At 30.7% G+C, this 22,348-nt stretch overlaps 1 protein-coding gene across 1 annotated transcript in view; it reads left to right on the forward strand.

Annotated features, from left to right (window-relative positions):
* Window positions 1-314: 314 nt before the first annotated feature.
* The window catches only part of LOC148283809 (uncharacterized), a 57,546-nt gene continuing 35,512 nt past the window's right edge, over window positions 315-22,348 (forward strand). Inside the window, exon 1 of the mRNA XM_088243202.1 lies at window positions 315-459. Within this exon, the coding sequence (XP_088099328.1) occupies window positions 439-459 (21 nt within the window). The 5' untranslated portion in view covers window positions 315-438. The remainder of the gene's footprint in view (window positions 460-22,348) is intronic.

Consider the following 22,348-nt stretch of genomic DNA (forward strand, 5'->3'; position numbering starts at 1 on the left):
CTGTCCCTGATTACGGTACTAGGAGTCACCGGAAACTTTCCTGGCGGCGTTGGGCAACGAGCGCGATACGCCTTCGCCGCGCCGCGTCCGTTAGATAACCGGCCGAAAAGTGCTCCGATTAAGCGAGGAAAGTGTCGGCGCGTGTGCTTTACATGCGAGAGTTTCTTTTAATTATTACACATCGCACTTATTATTCCGGCTCGGAACCGTATCAGCGCCAGCGTCATGTGTCGGCGTCGCGTCGGGAGGCGGAAAATGCCGGCGGATTGAGGGACGCCGTATAAGAGCGTCCGCGACCCGCGCGCGCTCATTCTCCCAGACGCAGTCAAACGGTCCGCGCGCGATCTCTTCTCGCTCCTCGCTCCTCGCCTCTCGTCATCACAAACAGTAGTCGCGGATTGTGGTGTTGTTATTGTGATCATTATTGTGCTTTGCAAGATGTCAGTGACCAAATTAGTTGTAAGTACCAAACCATTTGGATTAAATTTGTGTCAGCTCGGTTTGATTTTTCGATCTATTCAACTTTCGCTTTTACTATCGCCTCTTGTGCATTTGTGCTTATTTGCACGTCTTAGCAGAAACATATAATACATTGCATGGTTCAGTATATTTCTAATCAATTATTCAATAATACAAGAACATATTGTTAGGAGGACGCTTGCATGGAAGATTTCAGTATATTTTTTTTCTGCATTTAAATATGTAATTGATCAAATACATTTTTATTTAATGGAAGTTCACTTAGCATTTTTAAAAAAGAAAGTGTATAAATAATCTAATTGGATACTGATATCGAGTTTATTAACTGAAAAGATTTTAGTTTTAAACCGTTCTTAAATTACATTTTTTTCTTTTATCATAGAGCTTTACGTTTGAATGTAAATTTTTACGTTTTGGCATGTTGATTTTAATTAAATTTTGATTAATTACATTCGATTTTGTAACTGAACCTATATTTTTTCAACTTTAATATATTATTTACTATATACTATTTAATGATTTATTAATATACACGGCACGTAGTGCCTTTTACCATACAAAAATACATATTGTGTAAAAAAAAACACTTTAATAGAGTAGATAAAAGAGGAAAAAACGAAAAAAAAACATAAAAAGTTTACGTGTACATATTATATCACAATGGCTTCATTCAATGAACACGAAACATATTGTGTAAAAAAATAAATACTCGTTATAAGGAATAAAAAATAAAATAGAAAAAGCATTACATGGAAGGAGTTGAGGAAATGTGGATGTTCAAACATGGGCAGAATAGTGAATGTTACACAGTGTGTAAAGTGGCCACTTAAACCAGCCAATGACAGGTCACAAGCCATGTAAATGCCTAGACTTCCATATTCCCTTCTCAAAAATGTTTTCCCTCTCTGTTGAAATAAATTTAAATCTGTATAAACTTCTTTATCAAGAGATTTTAAGGTATATTAATTAAGTAAACCTTGATAAAGAAGCTTGTATAGCTTTGAAACCGGTTGATAAAAAAGAGTAGTTAAAAACAAAGTTTCTTTTATTTATTTTACTATAAAAAATGTAACTTGAATAAAAATCAGTGTTGAAAAAGTGCGCATAAGGAGCATAAATTACGTACCTACTTTTATAGAAAGTATTAAGCCATGCTTAGTTTAAGCTTCATGCTTCCGGATATAAACATAATCATGTCCTTATTCGCACCCCGTGGTGCATAGGGCACTGCATTGGTATACCAAATACAGTGTACATTAATCATCTGTTATATGAAGGTAAGGGAATCAGTCTTACGCTTAACTGTCCAGGAACAATGAAATATTTCAGCGTAAAAATATTTCATGTCCACATTCCTGAGAATCTAACCCGGGACCTCAAGTATGAAAGGTGAATGCACCAACTCCCAGCACTATGACAAAGACTTATCTTCACTTGATTTCCCCTTTTAGGATTTTTACCTGAAAGGAGCAACCACGAAAGGCACCGTAGCGCAGTTGGTTAGACGGCCAACTGAGAAACTTTCGTCGCCGGTTCGATTCCCGCCAGCTGCAGGAATCCAAGAAGGATTTTCCTCAGCTGGTCTGGGTGTAGCGATGTATTTTTCATGACGACCTTATATATCATTTCTTTGCGACCCTCTGACGAGTCTCTACAATAGAGATTTAATGGGTTTTTTTTTAAAGATTCGGGTTAAAAATGCTCGTCAAGGATTCTGGTTCTATTTCAGAGACAGGATTTATCCACCCGGACACAAAATATATACAGTATAAAACCATACGCGTTTAAGCTTCTTGTTTCCGGATATAGACATAAACGCGTTAATCATCAGCGCTTATTTACAGTGTTATATTTCAGAGCTTATAAATTTTACTTGCTTGAAGGACATTTGGTTGTCGGTAGTATCTTGTTAGCTGTTATATTGTTAAAACGCTGAGAACTAGGAACCCCGGGCATTATACACATCATATACTCTAGTAAATATAAACAGTACCTACAATGTAAGTTTGCTAGACCTATTGTCTCATTCCCTTGTGCAACAACCTTAAACAATTGCAGCATTGCGCTGTTAATGCTCACTCTGCGTTGCAATTAGTCATATTAATTCCATTTCTAGGCGAAAAATACAATCTGGCCTTGCAAGTCAACTATACATTAAATCAACACAGAAATTGGTACAATGACTAACCCACGTTCAGGACTTAATTTAGTAGAAGGCTTAAATGTCTATGTAAATCATTTCTGGTGCCTTTGATTGTGCAACGTCATAATGTCATGTCCATGTTGGATAAAAGACAACAGCCTGTGCACGAAATACATTTATAATTAAATTTCAGGGGTTATAAACGATCACGAAGGGTCAAGGATAGTAAAGAAAAGACGTTGCAAAGGACAGAAAAAACATTTTTGAAATAGAAATATGGAGACCCAGGCATTAACAGTGCTAATGACCTGTCATTGGATGGTTTTCATTTTCAGTTCTGCAAAACAGCGTTTATTCGGTATTTTTGGTAACAGATTAAAATTAATTACCCACTATTTTAAAGATTTATCATTGAGACACATTTTTTAAGACATATTTATTTTACACACTTACATATTATATACATTTATTCATTACCTTTTAACAGTCACTACAAACTATTAAGCAGGTTTTTTTTTTCAATTGCAGATCTTCCAAATTAATAATGATTTGCCGGATATCATTAAATGACCTTAGAATAACGCAATTTAATGTTTAAGTAGGCACTTGACACACGATGTAACATTCACCATTCTACCTATGTTTGAATAACAACAATTTTTCAACTCTTCCATCTGTTGACTTTTGTGAAGTAAAAGAGCTGAAATCTTTCTTTATGGGTGTGGGTGAGATTCACCTGGTTGAATTATTTCATCTACGATAAACGCCTGAAATATTTTTCGATTTTTACACTTCTTTCAATATATTTAATTTAGGTATGTTCAAATGTCTGTAGACGAGGCTGGATTTAACTCCCAAAGAATTTTTGTCAAGATTTAAATTTGTTTCAGCAGACAAATTTATTTATTTATTTTTTTTTTTTAAATAACACTCTTTTAAATATTAATGAACTTATTAAGGCTTTTTAGGCTGTGCCCGCGTCTAGCCATAATTGTTAACAATAAAAATATACCTACTAAAATTAATTAGATTTTATTATAATGACATGTGATGCAATAGAATAACAATCCAGAAAATCAAGATACAAGTAATAAATAGTAAAATTCCAAAGAATACAATGCAAAAAAGATAATCAATGTTTTTCCTCTCTGTCGGAATAAATTTCAATCTTGATAAAACTCCCTGAAGTGTAAAATTCAGACTCATCTAGTTAAACAATAATTAAATCAACACGAATTAAATTCCCTATTTAAAATGGTTTTCAATCTTCGTTAAAATACTAATAAAAATAAATACTAATGAAATAATAATGTAACGTAAAATTCTTATGAACCTTGCTGAGGGTAAAGCCAAATACTGCTTAGCAAATGTTTAGGTATTCTCTAAATTTAAAAAAAAATACTGATATAAAAAGCCTGATTATTTTTATCGTATTTTTGAAAATTTATGATCAAAGGGCATGTACACAATATATGAAAAAATGGATGGCATTTAATCTTCTCTGCGTATTATAACTGAATTGAGGCGTGATTGTAGCAGAAGGAGTAAGATATCTAAAGATTATCTCCAGTCTGAAACTACGTGTTAATCTTCAAATAATAAATGAATTAATTATAGATTTATTTTTTTAATCTTTAAATAATTTTTCCAGACCCAATAATACTTCGATGTTTTTTGTGATACTTTACTTCCCTAAAGTAACTAATATCACACATAATGCATTATTTCAAAATATATGCATCATTGTGTTTCCCTCATTTAGAAAAAAAAAAAATCCTAGTAAAATTCTACAATAGAAGATTCAATTCTACCATATAAAACAAAATTTTATATTTGAAGCACTTATGGTGGTCTCAACATATCCCACCATCACTCAAACAAGGGTGAATGGATCCACCCTGCAGTGGCTTGAAGAAACGCGTTGTTAGAGCTTTTTAGGCGTTCCCATAAGCTCCAGGCTCTTTGCGAAGTAGGGCAGCGAAAGTGCCTACCCGTCTACCTGTGAACATTTCGGAGGCACTGCAGTACCTAGGCAGTCTGAATAATTGCCTATTTGAATTATTATACGTGAACCTTAATTTATTCCATGCCAACGGTACTTTGAACATAAATATACCGTTGAAGTTTATTTTAATAATTTTATAAAATAAATGCAATATCTTTAATCGGGTTGTGGTCCTGTGGCTAGTGTCTCGGACTCACGGACTAAAGGTCTGTGATTCGAATCTCACTCTACCCCAACTTGATTCCATTTTCTAATAGCGAGTTATTTACAACTCGTTGAAAATGGCCCTTAAAATGAAATATTTGGGTAAATCATAAGAACGCAAATATTTCTTTTTTAAAAAGAATAAAAATAAATCTTAAGTAAAATTTCAACCAGTGACGGTGAAATATTGTAGTGCTTATTTTAAATATTGTAGTGCTTACTTATTTTAAAACAAATGAGGATAAACTTTTTTAATATTTACCCAAATATTTAAATTTTGGGTGCATTTTTCAACGAATTATAAAAAAATTCACTTCAAGAAAATGGAAAATAAGCGATGGAGTGAGGTTTGAACCTCGGATCTCTGATTTAAAAGTCGGCAACACTAGCCACGGAACCACAAACCGTTTCGAGTTTAATGATTATCCTATTTGTTGAATATTTAACACTTAATGCACGTAGAAAAACGATTCAAACTTTTTCATTTCAAAATTATAAAAGTCTTTGTTTCACACTTTAACTGTTAAGTATGTATACCTTTGAACAATCTTCTTCGGACAAAAAGGTTAAATTTTGTGAAATAACGCTCACGGCTCTAACATTTTTTTATACCTTATCGGATAGCTCAATCGAAATTTGCATTATATGATAAATGATGTCTGTAATGTAACACAACATTTATATTATAACAATATAATAACAATGGTGCTTAGTATGTTAAATGTAACGTAGAGATACCACAAAACTAATATTAATTAAGTACTTTTGCTCGAATCGTGTACAAAAAAAAAACATTTTTATAGAATTCGTAATATTTACATAGTTCCAAAATTATTGATAACGAAGAAGCTCAGAGGTTTTTTTTATTTGTTGATAGACTAGTTTTTTTTATTTGTGTATCGTATTATTAGCGCTATGATTATTTTAAGTTTTGTATTTCTAAAATTGCTCCGCGTGTCACGTCTCAAGTTCTTTTCCGTTTCTTTTCGGTCAGTTCAGCCGATTGGTCCGCTGAATTACCGTAAACCGGAAATTTTTCACAACTATATTATCATTGGTTCATTTATATATACTTGTGACGTTCAAAGAAGCTAATTTTTACTAAAATATTTTTGTCCAAATTTGTTGCAACAGAGAGGGAAACATTTTTGAAAAGGGAATATGGCTTACATTTACAGGGTTTATGACCTGTCATTGGCTGGTTTAAGTGGCCACATTACACACTGTGTAACATTCACCATTCTGCCTATGTTAAAAAAAATCTACATTTCTTCAACTCTTGTATCTGTTGACTTTTGTGAAGTAAAAGAGCTTAAACATTTATCATGCGGCTGATATTCATCCTTCTGATCCAATCCACCTAATAGGCAATGCCTGAAAACCATTTTCTAATTTTTATACTTCTTTTTTTACAAATTAGTTTATTCAACGATGTTTTGAGCATGTCCAAATGCTTGCAGACAGGCTGGTCCTCCTTCTTTCTTAATAATGGTTCCCTCTCTGTTTCAACAAATTTGGATACAAATAGCTCCCCAAGGAGGAGGTCCACCAAGCATCTGCAAGCATTTAGACATAAAACAATGTTGAAAGTATTTTTCATTATTTTTTTTTGTACGTTTTCAAGATTCTTTGTCATACTATTTAATGCTCTAATTTTTACCGTGCGAATGAAAATATTTTTTGTTTCCAATATCCCGTAGGACTGAAGTTCCTCATTTTATCATAGTTATGAAAAAGCATTTCTGAATAAAAATTAAGTTATTAGCTCTTCTCTAGAAACGTGTACCTTTCTTCGTCCTTCTTTCTTTCCACGTTCCCATCGTAGCCGACGACCAGTACATATCAATAAGATTATCTCCAAAAGTTTGCTTATTTAACTTTCATTTATCAGGTACTCAACTAGCATGATAAAAAAAAGTTTTGGAAGGAATCGACAAAAATGTTTATTTGAGTTTCATTCAAGAAAGATAATTGCACAAAATGTGATTTAATATCATAAAAATATTTAGTAAGTACTCGTATGTATAATATTTAGAGTTTTTTCTATGTAGATTCCACTCCATAGGAAGTTAGTAAGATTTGCATATATTACTGAGAAAGATAACCTTTTGAGAAGGCAATATGAAGGTTTAGGTATTTTAGGGATTATGAATTGTCATAGATTTATTTAAGTCGTCACTTTATTTTTAGCCATAGCCATAGTAAATGTTACGCAATGTGTAAAAAGTTCACTTAAATAAGCCAATGACAGATCGTAAATCCCGTGAGTGCCCAGCTTTTTTTATTTATGTTATTAGTTCTTTGGTAAACTCCCGCTTATTTATTTGACCAATTAGCCAAAGACCATTTATCCTGTACGGACATCAGCACTCGAATATGCCCACTTGAAGTCTTCTTCTTAGTATTTGATCCTAAGAGCTGTGGCGCAGAAAACTAGTTGTCCTCCTGGGATGATGAGGCCCAACTGTTCCTTCTTCCAGGCGGACATTGTTCAGGTGGCATATCATTGGCTGCAGTGTACATAAGTCTGTCGCTGCTCATTCTGTCCACATAGCCTCTCCAGAATCTTCGTCTAGATCTACTCCATCGTCCGATATTCTCTATTTCACACTTATCTCGAATTATAGTATTACGATTCGGTCTAGGGGCGTTTTTCCAGTAATAGATCTTAGGTAGTTCTGAGTAGCTCTTTAGTACGAACAGTGTCAGCCCGTGCTTCCACGGCATACGTCATGATGGGTCTCACATGTCTTGAATATTCTGACCTTGCTATCGATACACGTATTCTTTTTCTCCATATTATATTCCTCAGATACCACGAAACAATTTATGCTCTGTTGACCTGTTCTCGGACTTCAGTCTGCAAATCGCTATGACTTGAGATTTCTACTCCCGTCAGAGGTGAAAGCGCTAATTGGTCAAATATTATTTTTCTGTTTATTAAAACTTCAATAATTAACCTTACAAATAAGGACAGTCTTAAACGACGTTAAAAATAATATGAATACAAATTAACGTAATATTTCCATTAAGTCGAAATGAAATGATAATCGATTGTCAGTAAAACGTTTTTTTTTCTCATAATAGGTAGAAGCAAATACTGTTAAAGTTAATTTCTTCGTGCCAGTCAGCCGGCACACAACTATTATATGTTTATTTTACTCTCTCTGAAAAGCTTCCAGTTATGCGTTGCCTTTTCCACTATTCCTCTAATTGATAATGATAGCGAAGTGCCTACTCACCGTGCCATCACACATATAAAACTGAATTCGAAACTCGATTCGAAACGTTAATTAGTATTCGGTAGTTTTAATAAACCTTTCTAGCAACAATTAAAAGGTTTGTTACGTATATGAAATTAATTGTTTAAAATTTAAGTTTTTTATAGTTTGATGTGCATCGTATGTTCGTTTTTGTTATGTGCAGTGAGCCATATTTGATCTAAACAACGAATAGTAATTTAACACTTCAGAAATTCTTTAATTACAAACATTAAACAGTTATAAAATAATGCTCTGTTTTTAAGGAAATTCATTTTTATAAAAAACCGTGTTTTTAAAATATTTTTATGAATTTGATCGAACAGTTATAAGGTGGGATGAATATTTTAGAATAGATAATCTTTTTGAGAGGGGAACACGGAAGTCACGGTCATCCAAATTTACTGATAACTAATACTTTGTGTTTAATCCAGACGATTTTTATAAAGATTTGGGATAAGAGGATGTGTGCTTTAATAATTGAACATGTTATAGTAATTGCTCATTCTAAATCTTAAATAACTTAAAAAATTAAGGTTAAAAATAAGTAAACGTAAGAGTTTATCTCCACCGTAACATGACCATTAGATTTACAATGTCGAATTACTGTCGCACGTCCAATAACTATAGCACCCACCCTACACAGTTGTAAAATTCTGTAAAATTTAATTTAGCTAAGATTGCTTTGGACCAACACTTATTATTATCCTGAAGACTGGAGGTCAGTGCTATATAAGCTTCTAATTTCACTGCTATCTGTGTTGATCTATCGTGATTCCTTCAAGCCCAGATCCTTAAAGTATCAGGCTATTAGGTATGGGGCGAGCGTTTTTATATCCTTGGGTTTAACTAGTGCAATGCCCCTTCGAGGATTCGGTTTCTTCTGCGATAAAAAGCATCATATTCACATAGAATGCGTATAGGCGTTTCATCATCTGTACAGCAAAACCTACATCTAGAAGTTTCAGAAAGGTTCATTTTAGCAAAGTGTTTGTTTATCCAATTTTTAGTGGCCTGTAAGAGGTCTAGTCTTCACACAAATACTTGAGTATAACATATAACTTATGTGTATCATCGTATTTGATTGTAAGAAAAAAATCAACAGTAGGTATTTATTTATTTATTTATACTTTTACATTGTTTGTATTCTTTTTTTTCATACAGAATAATGTTAGAAATATATACCATACATTTAAGTCTAATCATTAGTAAAATTGGTAACTAATTTGTTGAAAAAACATTCTGTCATTAATATATTTTAATGAAACCGTTTTGATAATTTACATAAAAAAGCGTATTTAAAAATAATAATTTTTTTCACACGAGTGTTTTCAGCGTATTAACCTATCATTAATGACTATTTAATTTGGTAGGTGCTCCAATTTATCTTGATGTAATATATTGATGAATGATGTGTATAGACCAACGATTTAATTCGGGCTAAAAAATGATGCTAATACCCCAAGGGTACAATTGACTTCCATACTAATGGGCGATTGCCTCGCAAATAATATATTATAGCAAATTACGCATACCAAATTCTTATTTGCATATTTGTTATATAATAAAACCGACAATGATTACCATAAAAATACGATAAGCTTGTTTAATTATTGAGTAACCTCTGAGTTGTTACACTTTAGTTCACGTATTTGGATTGGAGAGAAAATTTATACAGGCACAAATATTTATATGTAATCGTAACCACTTTCTCTAGAATGTATTATGAAAACTAATGCAACGCTTTGTAGGGTGAATAAGCATCCAACTTGCTGAACACCGTGTTCTGTTAAACAGATTTCATCTTGTAACACTTGAAATAAGAGCGTTATAAATTATTTGCACCTTTATGAATTATTTCATGTGATAGTATTGAGAAATAGACCAGTCACTGTCTGTCTGCGGATTAAATGCATAAATATTTTTTCATCTATATGTACACCTAGGTTTCTGAAATTTACACATGAAATTAGATTTTACATCAACGCTTAGGTATGTTAAATGGCTCTTAATTATTTTAATTACATGTAAATTGCGCAACCGTAATCTTTATATTGTGTATTATTAATTAATGGAAATTCATTCTGCTTCATTTTCACATAATTCAATTACGTTTACCATGCATTGTGTCTTGACATGATTTGACAAAATGAATTAATTAAATAAGAACCAAAGCATTGGTTATTATAAGAGCTAATTGAATGTTTAAGTAAAACAATAACAAATAGTTTTGCAAGTCTTATTTCAAATCACAATTGAAACAAATGCCTACATTTATTTTTTATTCTCTCTCTAAATCACAGCTTTTGCTGTATGTTCAAAAACATTATAATAGATAATTAATATATTTTGATTGAAGTTGTATATCTAAAGAGTAAAATAAATAGGTTTTTTGCTAATAAAGAACTACTGTTGCTACGCGAATAACTCGAGGCGTTCCTCCTTAAATACTCCTTTTTTATTAATGACAACATGGAAAGCCCACAATTTAATAATTTTAAACACTATGTTTTCAAAAACTCGTGATAGAAGATGAAGCACTTCCTTGATACATATCGTGAATCCAAGAAACTGAGTAATAGTTTAAAAAAACATTTTATAGATATTATTTTTAATTTGCCTTCACCTTTAAGTAAGCTGCTTCGCGGGATGTGAGGTACAGAGCCGTACGATTAATCATCAGGCACCATTATTATATGTATTTTTTTTGTAAGATAAGCGAAGACACAAATGTTGCAATAAAACAAAACAGATATCGTGAAAGAGAATTGTTAGACCTAATACCAAGGCTCATTCGGTCAATCGCATTCACGAGTATGTATTGTATGGCCGCTAGCAATGGATAGACTTCTCCAATCGGAGAATTCAATATCTACGAAACTACAAAAAATTCTGTTTTTTAAGAATATAAAATACACAATTTGATGTGTTATATGTATGTATGAGTATATAACTTTTTTTTGTTTTTGATTTTTTTAACTAAATATATAAAATAACAAATGGTTTGTACACAAAAAAATAATAATAACGTTTCTACCTCTATAAAACTAGCATTTTGTGAGGAAGTTCGCCTTACATTTATTTATATATACGAATATAGCATTTTTGTCCTAATCCCGCCCAATTAACAGTAACTTAATGTTCTTAAAATAAATATTTAAAAAATTCTTTGATTATTGAAAAATATTTACGAGTACATGAAAATAACATTTTTATATGTATAAACTTATATGTATTTATTTGATATGTAATATATTTTCTTAACTAACTTTGTATACTTTGTGGAAATCTGTTATTAGTTCTGAGTTTTTACACTATATCTGTTTGTTTACTATAATTATATGAATTTCAAAAGGAAGGGAATTTCGACTGTGGACCATTATAAGGATGTTTCCTTTTTTGATTAGTGATTAAAAAATTACGTCAAACACATTCAAGAAAAGCCGGACAATTGATAAACTCAGGCCTCCCAATTAACTCGAAGATATCACGGCAATTTATTTTCTTTTACGCTAAGACCACCATAAGTGCTGCAATATATATATTTTTTAATGTTTATATTTATGTTTATTGTTATAGTTATAATTATGTTCATGTTTATATGGTAGAATTGGCTCTGCACTATATAGCCATTTTACTGGAATAAAATAAAATAAATAAGTTACTTTTTGTTCGTATTACGTGTACTATCCTAAACATTATTTTATTTTATTTTCATTAACATAACAAATATAAGTATACAATATTACTACTAAATACAATTTTTATATCAATTTAATACACATATTTATATTATTGTTATCAAAAACGTTTTTCCCTTTGTGGTGTGACATTTTACCTTTTTACACATATACTCGGATGTTTACAAATTTGTATAAACCACTTTAGTTATACTAAGTTATACTAAGAGTAATACTTCTACCGGTTTCAAGGTTACTACCTCATCGTCAGGAATCAAACTAACTAATAGCTACTCGCGTTGCTATTTATATTATAAAATATTGTATGAGGAAACAAAAAATGAAAGAGAGAGAGAGAAAATTAAGATAAAATGGATCATAACGGGAATATTTTTAAAAGAGGACTCAAATTTAAATTTGATTGATTATTTATTATTTTAAGTGTTTGATTAATGGCTTATCCTTCTAAATTGTACGAACGAAAACCATTTTCATTGACATGCAATCATGGTTTTCGGATATAAGATGATTTGCGAATTCTGAAAAATTCTTATTACTGATACACCTTATACATTTGTTTTTTGATTCTAACTTTAAATTTACGTGAAGTTTTCTAATATAGAAATTTGGGCAATTTAAACAATTTAATTTTAAAATTCCCAATTTAATTTATCATCCTTATCTTTACAATTTGATAATATTTTACCTATATTAAATTAAATTATTAGTATAAAAAGCTGGCCTAATATTGTTGGGTAAAATTTGAGCGATATTCTTAGAAAATGAATTGATGTACAAAATTCTACATATATTTACATTAACGTTTCCCATTAGGTAACAGAAAAAACATTCTTGTGTTCACAATGGGAAGTGACGTCTTAAAATAGTTTGTTTATTTTATTTTTTATTTTTAATATTTTTAGGGTAACCTATAAATTACCAAAAAAAAATTAACAGTGTTTTTAATCAGTGCTACACAAAAAATAATTATAAATATTATTTTCACTTCTTTCTTAAATATGTTGTATTTTTGACAGCACGACATGTAAGGTACTACCTCTCGCATCGCGACTCCAGATTATGTCTTTCGACCCTAAAAAGCTGGCTAGGCATAAATAAGTAGGAAACATCTGGAAGGGTGTCATCATCACATGGACAGCTGTTGATCTCAGAATGTTGAAATCGGTGCAGGTAGTTAGCTATCAACCCGCCGTACCTCGTTATGACTTGTGTGAGTTCAAAGCTCATATGCTGCTGTTTCCTGAAATCAAAGGCATTAAAAATAAGAAAAAAGAGCATATGAGTTGCTATAAAATTATGAAGTGTCCCGTGCACCATTGGGTGCCGAAGGGGAAGAATGAATAAATTAAAGTTTACATATATAAAACATTTCAGTTAATTATTTCACCAGAAGTAAAAAGACAATTATTATTGTGCATCCACGAGTGAGACTGCTCTCAAACTATTATCCAAATAGTCTTTTTAAATATGGTGTTCTTTTTATTAATTCTCCATACGTCCATGCACTAACTTAATTGTTTTTATTATTATTAATATATATTTATTGCGACATGCAACTTTCGTTTTTAAGATACTCTTTATTATTATTATTATCATACATTTATTTCGATACATTAAATTCCCATAAGTAACCAAAACTCAATTTGGGAAAAAAATAAAATTAAACTTGCGTACTTTTTCAGGACGTAAATTATGACGGTAACATGAAAAACGTTGGTCAACTACACGCTTCGCGTCTAATGATGGCTTGGTAGTACCAAAAGTATGTAATAAATATGGGAATAGAACTCTCAAATATTTGGTACCTAGAATTTTTAATTTATTACCAAAATAACTTAAATTTAACTCACATTGTAACAAGAGTAAAATATGAGAGTGGCTACTCGATCAAGAGTTTATATATGAATAGTAGCTTAGGTGTAAATATTTTAATTTTTCATATATTTTCTTGTATTTAAAAAATAAATTTAAATATTATTATTTGTATAAACATGTTTATTCTGATCTTTCCGGCTGTTAATTTTTATCTGTTATTCATTGTTTTTATAAATGTAAATAATATTATTAAGTCAGTATAAATATAATTTTCACCAACAAGCTACAAAAAGTGGCTTGGTGGGATTTTAGTTTTAGTAAAAATATCACTAGTGATTTTTTTTTTAAATTGTAAAAATGTATAATTATGCTATTAAATAAAATAAATATTAAAAAAAATAAAAAAACTTAATTAAATGATAAAATAAAATAAAAAAGAAAACGTGACTCTTAATACACAAAAGTACTTTGTATTAAAGTTTGAGTTGAGTATCGCATAAGAACATTATTCGGCAGCATGACTATTCAATGTCACGGATCTTACTAAATAATTTAAGCGAATAAAGTGCGCTCGTAATTTAAGCGCAAACAATGACACATCAAATACCAAAAATAATAATTAAAAGTTGGTAAGAAACTACTTTGTCCAAAAAGTAACCAACAACAAGCTTTTGATGTTCAAATAAATCGTCAACAATTTAAAATGCTCCACGAATAAATAAAAACTATGAAAAAACATAATGGGAATGGAAAAAATCTCGACAACTCGAATAAAGAAGTATTTGAACATTGTTTTTTGGTCACTCTCTTACAAATACCTCCTCGATACTCAGAAAAAAAGACAACATGTCGACATTTTGCTGTCCCGTTTTCCGCACCTCGAAAGTAAACCGATTTGATGGTTTTTTTTTTTAAAAAGAGTATCGGAATAAAATTTTCTGTGTGGGTACTTTTTTGTTTTTTAAAATGATTTATCATATTTGAAAACCGTGGATCCAAAGACGGCAGATAAAACTGAGAGCTTTCTTGTGCTTTTGGATGGTCCTAGCTTCCATTAGAAAATATTTATTAAAAAAGCAAAACGACAGAGACCCGCCAATTGTAGATATCTATAGTGTGTATAAACTTCATTGTTTAAATGCTATTATCCAGGGATAAATACGGAAATACGTTTGTATTAATAAAAATTAGACCACGTTTCCTCTAAAAGGATTTTAACCATTAAATAAAGAGGTTTGGTTCAGCGGAAAACTGGATATAAAATACGTTTTCTTAAACGAGATAAAAGTTAAAACATTTAATTACACGTCAAAGTGTCTCAAAAATTTAATTATACATTTTTATAAAGAAAAACACCTAATGTTACGTAAAAAACAGAACCTATATTTAGTTAATGTTTTTCACAAATATAAAGATAGAATAAATTATGAATGAAAATAAACTACTTTACTACGTCTCAGGTTTAAGTGACCACGTGTTTAATATAACCAATAAATTATAACATTGTTTTAAGTATTGTGAAAATAAAAAAGATTAAATTTTAATTCGTAATTTGTGCGGCGGCATTGTTAGAATATTTTTTTAAAACCTTTACCCTAACCTTTAGGTGCTGTGTAGTCAATAAACACACAAAATGGAGGGATTTATAATCTGAAAAATAGAACATTCATTGGCAATTTTTTTAATCAACTAAATTTGAATTCAAAGGTGATAATGAAAAAAACCTTTTGCTAACGCTCATAGCCGAGCAAACAAACCACACTTAGTAAAACTCCGAGAGCAACGGAGGGCATCTGGCGTTTTGTAGCCTATGGTACAGGCTGACATGCATCACTCGTGAAATTGTCTCTCTCGCTCGCGAATATTTCTATGGCATCGCATAATCGGAACTCTTTTACTAAATCGCCGCGATGATGCGACACATCGGTAAGCTTTTGATTATATTGGTGGTCAATCTTTGATTTCTGATAAAAAAAAATTCTGTGCCCAACAAGTATTTATGATTGAGATATAAAAGTTATTTGATACAATGTGCATTGGCTACACATTACCGAGAAGGAAAAATTAACCAAATGCCTCTATTTTTTTAATGCGCTACTCAATCTTATTGAAACATCTTCTTAATTGATAATTCCAGATTATAGTCAACATTTTTAGAATTTGGTAAGGTAACGTGACATTTGAAACTATTTAAAAAGTCTATTGTGCGTTGTGCCTGACACAACCAATCATGTGTTTTTTAATGAATTAATAAATAAACACGCTACTTTGAATACTTATGAATCTCAGTTTACTGATAATTGTATCTACATGCAACATATCAGACAAAAAGCATTGCGAAGTGTCTAATTACTGTTAAGCTGTTTACTAAGGTGAAATTCCGTGCTTGTACTTACTCGTATGATCGAATAACTACTGTTTTATAGTTCAGTTTGTTATACTTTTTTAACGTTCGTCCGTTAAAAGCACTCACGGAATGTTATTTACCCGCATATTTCTGTGTACAAATTTTAATTCAACAATGACGAGTATAATAAAATCTTCTAATAGCAACTTTTATTTTTATGCCCCCATTGTCCAAAATGTGAAGATTAGACGATTCGTCACATAACTTGAAATTCTTTAGGATAGATCTTCCGGCTTTTCGTAGATCTCTCCACTCAGTGAGAGATGAGGGTGGATTTGCATGGGTCAGCTCGAAGTCGTATATTTTGATCGTGTTTATGAATATATTGTATCCCATTGTATTTTTTTACCCGTTTTTGCCTTTCCTACTTCTTTTATGTCATTTTTGTTCAGTTTCTTGTACATATGTTTCTTCATATAATTGTTGTAACTGGCTTTATCCGTATACATTAAATTAAATTTAAAAAAACAATTAATCCTAAAAAATCTAATCGTTTATTTTTATGATATGTATGTTTGAGTATATTACATGTCGTGTTTTTTTCCACATGAATTTCAAAATAGAAAGATTTTTGATGTGAGAAAATGATATTACATTATTGTAAATGTGTACTTGTGATCGTATCATTATTTTATTTTATTTATTTATTTATCATCAAAGTTCCAATTATATATCATAAAATAGTACCGTATCCCAAACTTAATTAGATCAAAAGTCCTGTGTTGAGTTGGGATACAACATAATGGAAACTAGTTGCATACGTGTCTATTATTAAATAATAAGTCCACAATAAAATCAATATTTTTAAAATACAAAATTAAAAACTATATGAATACAAAATATGTCAGTCTCGAAGTGAAATGGGACTACCGATTTTATTTTGATAAATGGATTTAATGGTTTTTCGAAACGTAAGAAATTTTATTTTTGTATTTTAATGACAATTTGAGACTAAACCTTTTTTTTTTCAAATTCATGTACCTGTAATGTATTTTATTTAGATAGATGTACAAAATAAAATTCAGTAACTGCTTATACCTTCCTACCTTCTTTGTTTACATTTAAATCAAGATTGAAATGCCACTATTTATTTGTTTGAGTCGTTCCTTTCTCCTCCTTTCATTGAGATCACATCTCCTTTCCTTTCTTAGTTTTTTTTTAGTTCTTATTTTTTTCGAATTTTGGTATATACTCGTAATTATAAGATTCTACATAATTACCTAGAATATGTTCATGTATTTGTAATTTTCTTAAACTGAACGGTTTGGGTAGGTAGGAATAAATTGCCTTAAGGAAATATGCCCACCCTTATATGCATAAAAATTGTTTATGTATATAGAGTGTTAAATAATTAAGTATATCTAAACAAGTTAATATAATTTACAGCAATAATAATAAAAAGAGCAGTTATCTATGACTAGTCCTGTTACCTACTACTATTTAAACGTTCGTACTAACGAATCATCGATTTCTGTTAAATACGAATAAATCCTTCCGCAATTTTGTAATATAACAATTTCTATATCTTTCAATCTATCGGTTCAAGTTATGCGCAGATAATAATTTATTGTTATTTGTATAAGATCACGCAAAATAATTGTTCTTAAGTGAATTATTTTAGACTGTGATATTTTTTTACAAAGTTCAAGGCAAGGAGATTAATAGACAAACGATAAATATTACCGTCAATCAAAAGTGTATTTCAAATGGAACATTTCACAACCGGACCATGAGGAAGTTCAGTACTTCGGGAAATTGGATACAAAAAATGTTTTCTTACACGCAGTAAAAATTAAAGCATTTAATTTTACGGCGAAATTTCTCGAAAATGAGTGGAAAAAATATTTGAAGCACTAACTTTGTGTTTATTCATTATAATAAATAAAATAAAACAACTTTGTTTTTTACCATTTTTTTTTTTTTAGATGTTTTTTTCACCGAACGGTTTCAATCAAAGCAAACAAGCTTCTCCGTCATGGTTAACGTTACTAATGAACTCTTTCCTATTTTATTTTTATCATGTTAACTAAAAATTACACGTGGAGCCAATAAATCAAGTTTTTTTTCCCCACAAGAATCTAAACAATGGAGGCGGATTCTTTTTATAAATATCATTTTTTTTCAAACAATTATCTAATGCCCTACAATCAAACATTAAATCTGCATTTTATACAACTAATAATATACGAACATTGTTAAAACATCACAAAAACAATGTACATAAATAAAATAAATCTGCTATACACCAATTTAATTGTAATGATTGCGATTCAATCTGCATTGGAAAAACTATAATAAACTTTAATATTAGAGTTAAAGAACACTTAAGGTGTTTAAATGATAATATTTTTTCTGAATTCGCAAACCATCTCATGGAAAATAATCATAACTTCAATAAAGACACTGGATTAAAAGTACTTTATGTTGAAAATAAAATATCAAAACTAGACAACTTAGAAATCTTAGAAATTGAAAAAGCGATTCATAATAAGAAAAAAATAATTAATAACCAAATAAACAATATTTCTTTTAGTCCTCTCCTATCTAGCTTCGAAAATATTGATATCAAATTACCACCCTTGTAGGGAAAAAAAGACTTGGTTTATTGGCTCCACATGTAGTACCTATTTAGTTAACATGATAAAAATAAAATAGGAAAAAATCTATTAGTTACGTAAACCTTGACGAAGAAGCTTGTTTGCTTTGAAACCGGTCGGTGAAAAAAATATTAATAAAAAAAAAATAGTGTTGAAAAACACAGTTGTTTTATTTATTTTATGAAAAAAATAATATTTTGACAAAATCGAACAACTTCAAACTAAGTCACAAGTTCATTAAAATCAACCAATCAATTGCAGTATTGTTATGTGTTGTGCCATTTTTTTCAACGATTATTATTTTTTTTACGCTACGGGGCTTTACAGCAGAACTCACCGACGAGAACTTGTGACATTTTGGGCAAGTAATTTCAAAATTAAAAAAAAACGTAATGATGATACGAACGAAAAAACCACTGGACTTCCTTATTCTTCACCCCACGCCATTTTAGTAAGTTCGTGAAAATTATCTCGAATTACTGCTCGAAATAAACGTTTTCTGTAATCCAATAATACAATAATTGTATATAATTACTGTGTGAATTGAGGTTTTGGTTTGATAATAGTAATGCATTTAATTTTGTTGTTAACATAAGGTTGTAATCTAATAAAATAAAATAAAATAGCTTGAAACATGCATTAGATGAAAACAATATTTTTTTAAGGCAAATATGTTACTAAAATACTATTATTTTCTTTTGTTTTTTTTAATTTTGTTTTTCATCACTAAAATATAATTTCTTTTCTAATGGTAAATTTCACCTCTTAAAATTTAGACCAAACATTGGTCCATCGATTTTTATATAAAAACTGAATATCAAAGTTAAATTTGTTCAAACGATTTAAAGATAATAAATTAAAAATTAGAATTGTGGCAGCAAAATCTTAAAATGTAATCGGTTTGTGGTCCCGTGTCTCGGACTCACGGCTTAAAAGTCCGTAGTTCGGATCCCACTCTACCCCAACTTGATTCCCATATTCTAATAGTGATATATTTGCAGCTCGCTTAAAATGGTCCTCGAAATTAAATCATAAGAACGCGAATATTTATTTTCTCAAAAAAATACACAAACAAACAAAAAAAAAACATTTTGGAAAAAAAGTAAAAATGAATTTTGTGGGATTTTTTTACTTTTTATCAAACTACAGACCAGTACATCCTTAGAAATGCAAACACTCCAATGCTATCTATGCTCATCGATGGCTGATAGCTTTCGTAAATGTGTCATCTCTACATAAAGATATAATTTAACGACTTAAAATACGGAAACGGGTAAATGAATGAATCGTTCCTTTCTCCTAAGTTTTGTGACTTGCCTGGAGATTAGGAAGACACCGCCGCGCCGCCGCCGCCGCTTCCATCAGAGCTGCATCTAGCAGATTTGAGAGTTACGCCATACGATTCCAGGTCGTGATGTGTTTAGTGAGCAATGTTGGCTCTCTCAGCGGTCCGCTTGTGTAGGTATATTTATCTTTAAATGGCAACGTATTACAAGAAACCACACTTAGATAATGTCGGGTGAGTTGCGGAACCAGGGACCGTCCATTGGAGCCTGCGAATCCATACAGAAACTAGACACAGTCGATGATCGCGATAGATACGATCTTCTCTAAACAAATGTGCAGACATTGTGAATGTCATCCAGTAATCATGGCGTCCTACTTTGTGTGGATGAAGTTTGCCATAAATCTAGGCTATTAGATGCGGCACGATTCATGTTATGTAGCTTCGGAATGAGATAAATATAAAATTCGTAAATCATTATTAAATGATGTGTTTATTAAACACTTGAAATTTTAGTGATAGTTTTGATGGGAATTTCGCTAAATTTTCAATAAGTTTGTTGCGAATATTATTTCTTTGTTTAATCATTAAAAATATTATAATGGAATTCTGCATTTTAATATCAGTTGCGTTATATCGAGCCAGTATCGGCAAAACATCGTTAGCGACAAAAATAGTATTTATTTTTGAATATGTTTCTTCTTAATTATTAAGGAATATTATTTCAGAACCAAATTGAAATATGAATAATTATATTTTTAATTGAATCGGCATTCACTTCGTAACACTTCATTATAAATTATTGTGAAAATAAAACTTTGTTATCGGTGTTACACAATTTTATTCTTTTACTCTTTTACAAGAACACAACTATAGTTTCGGGAGAGCACTCCTCCCATCGACGGGTGATATAAAACCTTAACCGTTTTATATCACCCGTCGATGGGAGGAGTGCTCTCCCGAAACTATAGTTGTGTTCTTGTAAAATAATAAAATTGTGTAACACTGATAACAAAGTTTTATTTTCATAATAATTTATGAATAACAAATATTATTATTTTTTTAATTCACAAAGTATAATGCCTAATAATTAAGAAAAAAAATATATTCTGGTGTAAATTATTGCTTTTGTCGGTTACGATGTTTTGGCGATCATGACTTGATATATTTCTATAACGCTTATTGTTTTTTAGCGATTTTTATAAGAAAAAAAACAATGGAGTCCTGACGCTGACCCTGATATATGAGAGCACAGTATGGATTTGGAAAAACATGGATGAAAGTAAGCCTGCCTGTAGTGCTGTCGAAACGCGATCTCTCAGGCGAATGTCCGGTTAAACTATGTACTATAGATGCACAAATGTCGAAATTCGTACATTATGTAAGGCTGAGATAATCATTACCGACAAAATCAAGAAGGGAGCTCCGCGTTGGTTTGGACATGTAGAGCAAATGGACAGTAAAATAACGATAAAAACGATTTACGATGCGAATGTCGATGGACGCAGAAATAAAGGAAGATCGAGAAAGACATGACCAAACTCTACATACACTTGAAGATGGACATGTCAAAAGTCGGAATAATCGGCGCGCGTGCATGAGAATGATGAATGTTGAGGACGCGAGATCTGTATGCAAAGACAGAGTGATATGTCGTTCTATCCTCTCTGCCTACCCTTATGGGGAAACTGCGTGATGGTTTGTTTGAAAAATAATTACGAAAAAGGAAGTAGCTTTGAATGGATGTGCATATTGAAATAAATATTATTTACATTTATATATGCATGTTTACTAATGTTAAAAAATAAGTAATGTTTGATTTAGTAATGCTAACAATAAAACAATATTTTGAAATTTGACGTTTTATGTGGTACACGAGTTTGACATACATATGTAGGTAATAGATATAGCATAAATATTCTCTTCCGTAAATAAACAAAATTGCTCAGTCAAAAAAGAAACAAATGAATGAATGCATAATTTCGTTTAAAATGAAAATATTATACGTTGTTAAAGGTCGTTAGTTAAAATTTTTGATGGAAGTTCACAGAAATTTATGATAGAAAAAATACTAGTGATTTTCAAATCAACAAATTTTGATTAACTAGTGACTGGTTTTATCTTTTAGACTGGTATCGTTATTTGAAATATATATGTATTTATTACTTTTCAGACGCCTTCATTGACAATCATTAGGTTAACCGGAATGAGATAATCAATAAATTGATAAAAGAAGAGCCACAATAAAACATGAATTTAAAATCGTTTATTTACCCAGTATTTTTTTGCAAAAAGGTACTTTTAAAATTTTTAAAAATTAAATGTCTGTTTTATATTATTTATTATTTTATCCTTACTTTTTTTGTATAAATACATGTAATTTTTTATTAATAATACAAGCCTCAAAGATGTTGGGAAAATTATGAAACCGCTTACCAATTATTTCAATGT

Source organism: Micrasema longulum, unplaced genomic scaffold, assembly GCF_059751315.1.
Source record: "Micrasema longulum isolate JH-2025_06_02 unplaced genomic scaffold, ASM5975131v1 h1tg000195l, whole genome shotgun sequence".
NCBI classification, from domain to species: Eukaryota; Metazoa; Arthropoda; class Insecta; order Trichoptera; family Brachycentridae; genus Micrasema; species Micrasema longulum.